This window comes from Microtus oregoni, unplaced genomic scaffold, assembly GCF_018167655.1.
Source record: "Microtus oregoni isolate MIOR12 unplaced genomic scaffold, Mior012 000002F_ref0000024, whole genome shotgun sequence".
NCBI classification, from domain to species: domain Eukaryota; kingdom Metazoa; phylum Chordata; class Mammalia; order Rodentia; family Cricetidae; genus Microtus; species Microtus oregoni.
In genome coordinates this window covers 69,855,866-69,866,470 of record NW_024543061.1, presented here as the reverse complement: position 1 = coordinate 69,866,470, position 10,605 = coordinate 69,855,866, and the positions used below count along the sequence as shown (strand labels likewise).

Here is a 10,605-nt window from a genome sequence, read left to right as displayed (position 1 = left end):
GGGTTCCATATACAGTGCCAACATGAGTTTACATGTCCAGTTCTGGGGAGCTGAAGCTCAGGTAGTATATATATATCCTTATTCAAAAGCAATGGATGTGTGTATGTGTGTGTGTGTGTGAGTGTGTGCGTATAAAGGAGGGGGCTGAGAATCATTTCCCAGAATAAAATATACTTTGCTTCATCAAATAAATAATAAAATATAGCTATAAAATAAGCACAATATGTTATTCAAAAGTGACTTGCACTTTTTTCTTTTAAGTTTATTTTTTAATATATATATCCTTATTCAAAAGCAATGAATATAAAAGTATTTTTTGAACATAATAAGGGGGAGAGGAAAGGATGAAGAGGTCAAGAGATACTGTGCAACCTGGTATTTCATCCTTTTTGGGACTCATCAGTATAGTGTAGTTGCTCTATAAAGATTTTAAATGCTTTAATTTTAGAGCCAAATAGTACACACACTACTGAGAGATGAAGCATTGAATGCTTGAGGAGTTTAACTAATTGCCATTTGATGTAAAATAAATCCAAACAAATCACTAAACAAAAGGACATTTGTTTTTAAGATGTACTTAGAATAGAATAACTGGAAACAGAAATATTGAAAACTAATGTAGAGAAACAGTTTGGCAATGTCCCTAATGTTTTAAATTGGAGAGTATAAAGTAAATCTTAATGTTAAATACTTGTTAAATTTTTCTGTATGTTGGAACGACTTTTAAAAACAATGTGTAGTGTGAGTCCCCAAATTACGGGATGGGTACAAATGGATTCCCATACTTTCAAACCCCACTTGTAAATCTGTGACTCTCCTGTTTCAACCTTTAAGCACCTGTGGTTACAGGTGTAATTACAGGTCTCAATCAAAAATACCTATGCTGCTTGCCCAATTAACTGGATTGGATTTGGGAGTAAATGCTTTCATTTTTTTCAAAACACAAGTAATTTCTGAAAACACCAGTCATTCTGCTTTTCATTTTTTCTTTTTCTTTCTCTTTTTTCTCCTCCCTGAAATATGGTGTCTTTGCATAGTTTTGGCTGTCCTAGAACTTACTTTTTAGATCAAGCTGGCCTCAAACTCTGCCTGCCTCTGGATCCTGAGTACTAGGATTAAATCTTTCACCACCACTGCCTACTTTTCTTTCCTTCTTTCTTTCTTTCTTTCTTTCTTTTTTTTTTTTGTTTTTGGTTTCTTGAGACAGAATTTCTCTGTGTAACAGCCCTATCTGTCCTGGAAATAGCTCTGCAGATGAAGTTGGTCTCAAACTCATAGAGATTCTCCTGCTTTTGCCTTCTGAGTGCTAAAATTAAAGGCAGGCAACACCACTGGCCAGCTTCTTTTCCTTATTAAAGTCCATGAGCCATTGCGCATTGAGGAATTCATTTTGGTGATCTCATAAATTCAAGAGGAGGACTGTCTGCACAAAATCATCTTTCCATAAAAGTGGGGTTCACTGACATTAATTGTACTTTAGGCTGAAGGTATGAGCCAACACCTATTTTAGACTCATCTATGTTGTTGTAAAAACTCGTATGTGCATTTCTCTAAGATGGATTTCATTTGGATGTAAAGAAATATTCTCAATCATTTTGATAGCAGTGTTGACAAATAGGGGATAGAGCAGCAACTATAGATAGCAGATTGCGAAGGATCTCTTGGCAAAGACTAGAAAGAAACAAAAGGAATTTGGCATTGGAGGATATAGCTATGGGGCTTGCTACAGATCCATCTCCTATCTGCATAGATCCTGGCACTGCTGATCCCATTGTTGTTCAGGTAGGCGTAGTCTTCCACTCCTCGGATGGGAACCCTGAAAATAAACCAAAAACAGTAATCTGGAGAGCCCAGAACTACATTCACTTCTGCAAGGAAATCTTGCCTGTCTGCACTGTTTATTTGTATTATGAATCAAAGACAGAGTCCAAGAGAATCATCTGCACTAGTTTTGTACCTACTGTCTTACATTTTCAGGGTTTGATTTGAACACAGAACCTTTGACATTCATCTATGTTGAACCAACCCTTTTGTACAAAGCACCTGACTAGTGTTTGTTACCCTCTTCAAATGAACCACAGCCATGGGTGGCCTCACCATGATTTTCAATGAAGCATTTCACATATGGGGAAACCACATTCTTATGGGGGGTGGGGATTCGAGAGAGGGTTTCTCTGTAGCTATAGAGCCTGTCCTGGAATTAGCTCTTGTAGATCAGGCAGTCATGGAACTCATAGAGATCTGCCTGCTGCTGCCTCCCTAGTGCTGGGATTAAAGGCATGTGTCACCGCTGCCCGACTGAAACCCACTTCTTTGTAAATTTCTGAAAGGGCTTTAATGATGGACAAGACTGGGTCTGTGATCTCCCATTTCAGTATAATGACTATATTCAAAACAACTATGCTCATATCCAAGAATGGTCTTGAGTTCTCTCTAGTTACAAGACTTTAGAGGAGGTTTCCAAGGCCTTGAAGCCTCTGCTTCTGTGAGCAGGTGTAGTCATGCACACAGTGGACTGATGGGTCTCAGGCTTGCCCTTCTGCAGTAACTTTATGAAGTTTCAGAGCCCTCATTGCCCTTCTGAGGTTTGGTCTACATTCTACACATGTCATTTATCAACAAAAAAAAATTAAATGGGTAATGGAGCAGACAATAGCTACCCAAGATGCCATTATCATGCTAAAGATTTTGAGGAAAATCATACTAAGTAAAGGTTTTGAAAATGTTGGCCAATATACCTCCGAGGCAGTACAGTTGGATTCACACGACACATCCATTCCTCTCTAATAGACACAACTCACACACTTCACAACAAGTGATCACATTAGAAAAGAAAGTGGTTTGAAAACATACGAGTTGTTATATTCAGTGTCGTCCATCCACCTCCAAGGGTGCTCTGGTGACTCTCTATGCAGGCCAATCCAGTAGTCAGAGGTCCCTTTGTATCTTTTCAGGAAATTCTGTCATAAAACATGGAAAGTGAATATATGTGTCTCTCTGTTTCAGACGACCCTTGAGTGTTTCTACCCACAGCTTCCTATATAGATGACAGGAAAATGCAACTGAGAGACATAGACTTTGGAGTGATAATACCCCTCATTTCTCAGAAGATCCTGTTGACAGCCATAATTCTTAAGTACCTCATTTGAATTAAAGTACCAAGTTTAATGACATAGTCCTCATGGCTGAGTTAGTCCCTGGTTAAGCCTCCCCTTGCAGTTATTAACAGTTATCACCTTAGGATGTAGCATTTGTTGGCTTGGAGAAAAATGCTTATCACCAGCAGGTATCTCAGTAAAATGGCATATCCGATCTTTCAGGTTGACTATGAGCACTACTTGAGAAAATGTTGCTTGAATGTCTCAGGGCTCCAATCAGAAGTGTTGCCATTAGCAAATGGACACACTCATGTGTTCCCCATGTCTCCATCTGAAAGTTGTGGGATCTTTCCTTATGCTTCATCTTTCACCAGTATATCTCAAGGCGATACATATTCAACAGAAGAATCAAAAAAATTCCTGATCCTTTCTTACCAGCTCCTCTATGTTGTCAAATCGAGCTAACTGGGCCTTTTGTTCCAGGCAGAATTTCTGGCTTAATGTCCAAGTACTTGAGTCTTCAGAAAAATAAAAACATTTATTCCGAACTCCAATCCAGTTTCTTGGGCAAGCAGCATATGTTTCTTTGGTTGAGGCCTGTTGTTGGCTTCTTTCTAAAATTTGGACAATAAAATGAATTATAACAAGAATTGGCATACCCTACTCAGTTCAGGTATGAGGTATGAATTTGACTGTAATTTACCTAACTGATCTGTAGGAGTCATTTCCTTAGGATGATGATCCTTTATCTGAAGGCATCCCAGCCCAGGCCTATGCCACAAACTCTCTCAGGTGCTCACTGACAATAGGGCACCCAGGAAGTGAATTTATATAATAACATCACTTTCTGTGCTTTATGATTGTTCCCTACAAAAGGGGTCATTATAGCAACAAACACTCTGTATGGACACCTATTTTGACAGTCAGCCTGATAATTGAGATAACAGTGAGGACTATTGGGAAGGTAATATATACAGTGTGGACCTGATGTACTAAGGAATTGCTCATATGTTGGAATACATGCTGGCTCATTACAGGTCACAGCCTGCCATAGCCTAGCAGCTTTCTCTCTAAGCTTGGCAATATGGAACTTCCTCCCTCTCCAACTAAGCTTCCTGCTCTCTGTATAACCTTATATGAAGGATGTCCCTAGGCCTGGAGGACTAATCTTATCTAAAAGCTGTTTCTAAACCAGATGCTTGTCTTTAAAACCAGATGCTTGATTCATCTTTAGCTTGACGCTTGATACAGAGCCCTGCTAAGAAGACTTGTGCTAGGATCTCTAGTAAAGGACCTTAATGCTCACATACAAGGTCTTGTGATAGGACCACACCATGATTTGTCCATAGGTTCCCCAAACCTATATATTCATTATATTCTGGAATGAAGTTGAGCTGATCCAACTAAGTCTGTTTCATAGAAGCCTCTCTTCATCTGTGCTTATGTATGGTATATAAAACTTCTGTCACCTCTTCTTTATCTTTGCCCTTTCAACTTGGTGGCAAACTGGCCAAAAGGGAAAAAGGACCACCCCCCACCCAGATGGCAACAGTACAAGATTTTATTATACTATTCTGAACAGTGTAGTTCTAAAATTCTATAAATTGATCACCTTAAAAACCTTTCATTGAATACTTTCAAAAGTACAGTTGAATATAGTAACTAACACAATGGGTAATAGGGGGGTGCTGTGTTATCCTGGCCATATTCCTTTTTTCTGTCCTCGTATTTCCTTTAGCTTCCTCCTATGTGTGTTGCTTCCCTTGTTCTCTACCTTGAATAGTTTCCCAAGGTGGACATATATCTCCTACATCTCTCTAGAGGTTACTATATGTCATTTTCCCAGGGATGCTGAGCCTGGTCTCCTGTGCATATTATAGCCTGTGCTCTTCCTTCTCTGTATCTTCTGGCTAGACCCTAAGTTCCTAGAGAACAGGAATTTCTAGTGTGCTTTCACACAGTACCAGACTCATGGTGTTCGGTAAGTGTAACTGACAGTGTGGATGTGGACAGACTGATGAAAATCTGGAGAATGTCACTCACCTACAACTGACAAAGCAACAGAAAGTACAATTACAGCTACAGTGAGGATGATGATCACTGCATAGCAGCAATAAAGCTTAGCAGGATGCACGTGAGAGATGATTCTGAGGTATTTTCTTTTGAGACTTTTACCTGAAAAATATCAATATAAGAATGTCAGTCTCAAGAACCTTTTAGGGAAAAATATAAATTTACTCAGAATAACCTGTTGGTTTGGCTTGTACTCCTCCTCTGAAAACATCCTTTTCAAAAAGTCTTGGTCTAGAAATGATGTCTATGGCTCATAGAAAAGTAGAAGAAAGGAAAACAGAAGTGTTGCCATGGAGTCTTCCAGTTTTTGCACTATGAACCAATAAAGGGGTAAGAAACAGAAATAGTGAAAATCAAGATGAAAAAGAAATAACAACAAAAACCACCTGTGGAGTTAGTTCCTTAAGAATAGACTGGTTAGGATTGAGGGAAACACCATGGGGGTTGGAGGTCATAGGGATCAGCAAGATGCTGGAGATATAGATAGCTGAGAGGTTAAGAAGAGTTGTTAATCTTCTAGAGGACTCAAGTTTGCTCATGACTGTCTTTATAACTCCTGCTCCAGTTAACGAGACAGATAAGTTAGTACACTTCTGCAGTTTAAGTGCTAGATAGGCAGAAGTTGGAGAGTCGGGGGTGCAAGACGAGCCTTGGATACAATAGAGGTTTGAGCCCAACGTGGCTTATAAGGATCAATTTCAAAGAACCTAGTAAGTAAAAATTTAGTAAGCATACACAACACATAAATATAATAGACAGCATTGACTTAATTAATGGGTGAAATATGGGACCATTTCAACAAGTTTACAAAAATCATGCAAAAATTAATATTACTCCAAAATAAAAAAACTCTCAATAGGTTAGGAATTGAAGAAATTCTTCCAAACACATTTATGGATATAGGGCATTTCAAAGAAACAGGCAAGATCTGTCATTCTTTTTAACTTTATATTTTTATTTTTTGCATATGGTTGATTTGCCTACATATATGTCTGTGTTGCAGAATATTTGTACACTGTGAAGATGTGTCTCTGCCAAGGCCCTTTCTGATTGGTTTAATCAAGAGCTGAATGGACAGCAGCTATGTAGGAGAGATAGGTGAAATGACTACCAGACTGTAGGATCCATGGGGACAGTTTCTGGAAAAACAAATGTCAGGTCAGAGGAAAGAAGTCACTGGGAAGAATCTGCAATGTGCCTCAGAGGAATTTGAGTGGAGCTATAGGTCTATATTTCACTGTGATGGATACATGAGCATATGTCTGACATGAGTATATATCTCCAAGTCAGGAGAGAACTGACGCTTAAACTAACAAGAAAGACAATGCTTAGGATTAGAGGATTGTAAGCATTTTATAATGTCCCTTGGATTTTGACTACATACAAAACTCCCAAAGTTCATTTCTATTTTTTCTTTCTACTAAGATGATACTCAAATTGTCCTTTAATCTCCCCAATAATGACCCCTTTGTTTCACTGGTCTCTGTTAAGTTGGGGGCATAGCCCCAGTCCTTGGTCTAGGAGTTGCTTTGCTCTGGACTCCAAATCCCAGCATGCAAATCCCAATCCCACAGGGTATTTAAGGAGCCTCCTAGAGAAGGAACACTTGGTTTTGGGATCTGCATCGCTCCTTGCTGACCTGTCTCCCTATCATGCACTCAGCAACCCAAGAGCCCGTCATCCTTAATAAAACAATGGACATTTTGATTTGGTTTGATTTGATTTAATTGGATTTCTTGCACAGGTGGAGCTGCTCTTATTCTTATCAGGCTCCTGAAAGTCAGTCATCTGTAAGTCATCCCTCATGTTTTCTTCTATTTTTTTTTTATCATTTTAAAACAAGTCACTATCTTTTGAGAATTGCAAGCCTTTATAAAAATAAATAAAAATATGCTAAATTCTCATGTACTCACTACCCAGTCCAACACTGGTCTGCATGTGAGAAATCAATTTTCATCAATTTTCTATTCCTCTTGTCACCCTATCCCTAGATTTCTAGACACCTTCAAGCTTGAAATGTCTATACTTACCGATGCATTCTGAGTTTAGCATTGTGCTTAAAACCTCTGAATAGACAGTCCACAATATTACCAATATTAAAAATGAGCTCCCAATAAACAAAGAAATGAAGCATTGCTGCTCTGAGTTTTAGCTTTGTGTGTGTGTGTGTGTGTGTGTGTGTGTGTGTGTGTGTGTGCGTGTGTGCTGGTGATCCCAACACTCAGGAAGCAGAGGTAGGCTGGCAGATCTCTGGGTCTGAGGGCTGCCTGGTCGACAAGAGAGAGATCAGTATAGCCAGGGCTACACAGGGAAACCCTGTCTTGAAAAACAAAAACAAAAACAATCAAATAAACAAAAACCCTGCTTCACTCAGAGAACCAACTATGGTTTCAAATGAGAGATAAATTACAAGTTGCAGAATGCCTCCAATTACACAATATCTGCCCTTTGGACAGGAGCTCCACGTTAGCAACAGATAACTGGGTAAGTATTTGGTTTCAAAAGTCAACCCTGCTGGGGCAAAGGGAGAAGAAGTTATCGGCCAGCTTGAAAAATACTATGAGACTGTCTCAAAGAATTAGTCTATCAGCAACAGGGAGAAGCAGCAGCAACAACATCAATACATAATAATAATAATGATGATGATGATAATGTTTCAGTTAGGAGAATACTTGGTTTGTGATAAGCATTAATATATTGTCATGAATTTGGCATTTTGGTAAATATCAATCTAGTTTTCTCAAAATCCAGTATCTTTTCCTAAATGAAAACAATTAAGGTGGAGGGACTGGGAAGAAGGAAAAAGGAAGATAAAACAGTGAAATATAATGATGCATAGACATGTTCAAAATGCAAGAAACACAATTTTACTTCCTTCCTGAAGACTAAAGTAGTTGTTTTTTCTATAAGTTACTAGGAGCTCAAAATACAGAGGATTTGGTTCTGGATGGGGTCAACCTGGACCCCAGGCCTCCTGCCTCCTCCTTACATCTTTTTCCATCTCAGTGGATCTGCAAAGCAAAAGCCCCAGCTTTTCCCAGGCACCTCCTGTCATTGTGCACTGCAGAGCTGTTATTGTTTGAATTTGCCTTTGCTGTTGGTCTTGTAGAGCAAGCCTGTTCCACAGGGACTTGGTGTGATTCACCAGAGTGTCATTTACCAGATCCCTTTGAAAAGCATAAACTAGCACACAAAAAAAGAAAAAGGAAAAAAAAAGAAAGAAAAAAAGAAAAAAAAGCTTTTGTATTGCAGTTCACTCTTCATTTATCTTGCGTGAGAACTATTTAAATATTATATGCTGCAATAGAATAGCAATATAAAGATATAAAAACCTATTAGCTAACTAAACTCCTGTCTGCATTCTTTGGTTTTGCAGAAACCCACTGTAACAGGCTCACAAGTGTGAGGTTCAGCTCTTCTGCCCTTTGCTTCTATTTCCTTTCCTGGCAAGCACCTCTCTGCTCTTGTAGTTCATTCAAATTCGAATATGCATTAAATACATACCCAGCTCTCCTTCCTTCAGACTGTCTGTGGTACTGAGCATGCCCACAGAAGCCTCTGCAGGTCCTGCAGCACTCATCTTAGAGCCCACAAGTTGTTTCAGTGACAACAAGAAAGAAACTGTAAACACTGAGAAGATGAAACACTGCTTTTGCTTCAGGGGCGGTTCTCTGCAGGCTACTTGTGTTTTATATCAGCAAACTCCTCCTCCTCTATTGCCAACCCTTCCTACTTTGAATAAAAAAAGTCAGTGAACCTCTGGAGGGTGAATCCCAGGCTGAGGACATCACTGAAGAAAGGGGCACCAGAGCCAGGTCTCAGGATTCTGTGTGCTAAGGATCCAGAGACTGTCTAGGAGACAGAGTGTCAGAATGGAGAGAGCTGGAAGCACATTGTCCACAGTCAGTGAACACATTTCTCTCCTCTCTGGGAACAAGAGATTGTTTATTCTGAAGACAGTTATGACTGATTCAGGCTCTCTCATAACAACAGGTTCCAATATGAAAATGTTTGGTTAGTGGTGTGGGGACAGAAAAACACATCCCATGGCCATCCTCACTAGTCCAAGAAATGCCTCTAGATCAGTGGTTCTCAACTTTCTTGATGCTGTGCATCTTTAAGACAGCTCGTTATGCTGTGGTGACCCAAACCATAAAATTATTGCATTGCTACTGTAGTTTGTTATTGTTCTGAATCAAAATGTAACTTGATATGCAGGATATCTGATATGTGATCCCTGTGACATGGTCATTCAACCCCCATACCCGCAAAGAAGTCAAAACCCACAGGTTAAGAATTATTTCCCTAGATTTCCAGGGTCTTTTGACTCAGGCCAAACCAAGGTTCATAGCTTTGATGACAAGAAGAATTTCAGGACTAAACAGTTTATGAAGCAGAGTTGGAGTTTTTCTAAGATTATTGTGTTGTATTTAATTATATCTATGTGGGTATGCTTGTCTGTGTGTCTGTGCCTGTGAGTGCAGGTGCCTGAAGAGGTCAGAAGAAGGTGTCAGTTTGCTCCAGAGCTGGGATCACAGGCTGGAAGAATTTGGATTTAGAATGCAGGTGCCCCAGAAATATAGCAACAGAATATCATTGTCCTAAACAAACAAACAAAAATTTAGCATTGTTTTTAATCATTTAGAAACATATGCAAAGGAAAATTGTAAACATGTCAGAAAAATTTTAAAATACTAGAATAAAATATTAGAGTGATGGATACGGTAGCATGTGACACTGACCCCAGAACTAGGGAGGCTGTGACAGGTGGATCTCTATGAATCTAAGACTAGCCTGGTCTACAGAGGGAGATCCAGGCCAGTCAAGGTTAAGTTAAAAAAAATACTACAGATTTAGGGGCTGGAGGTATGACTCATTGGTTAACAGCATTGGCTGCTCTTCCAGAGAACCCGGGCTCAATTCTGAGTACCCACATGGCAGCTCACAATTCTCTGTAACTCCAGTTCCAGGAGATCTGACACCCTTACATCAATGCACATAAAATGAAATTAGTTGAAATATTTTAAAAATTAATAAAAATCAATATATTAATTATATAAAATATAACCATAATATAAAATCAATATAGCAATATATCATATTAAATACAAATATATTATGCATATTATAAAAATATGAGTTAACAGATATAGAATCAGAGGGGTTTTGAATTCAGGTATTTGGGGTACTCAAATGTCAATGTAGTTGGAGACGAGTATCACCCAGATTTTTTGATGTGCAAGTATGTTAAAGAAAAATTTTTACACTACATGAAAATATGTTTATGTTTTGTCTCACCTCCTAAAGCACCTGATGGGTTTAATAAAAAGCTAAACGGCCAATAGCTAGACAAGACAGTATAGGAAGGATTTCTGAAGAAAGAGAGGAACTCTGGAATTAAGAAAAAAGGAGGTACAAGTGAGACAAAGAGGGA

At 38.9% G+C, this 10,605-nt stretch overlaps 1 protein-coding gene across 1 annotated transcript; it reads right to left on the bottom strand.

Annotated features, from left to right (window-relative positions):
• Positions 1-1,193: 1,193 nt before the first annotated feature.
• Positions 1,194-8,838, bottom strand: LOC121434248 (C-type lectin domain family 2 member D11-like). The gene is made up of 5 exons (XM_041633039.1): positions 8,676-8,838; positions 5,142-5,273; positions 3,534-3,712; positions 2,854-2,960; positions 1,194-1,816 (listed from the first exon to the last, which is right to left on the bottom strand). Exons 1-5 carry the CDS (start codon positions 8,749-8,751, stop codon positions 1,672-1,674), a joined length of 639 nt encoding a protein of 212 aa, XP_041488973.1. The 5' UTR covers positions 8,752-8,838; the 3' UTR covers positions 1,194-1,671.
• Positions 8,839-10,605: the final 1,767 nt, after the last annotated feature.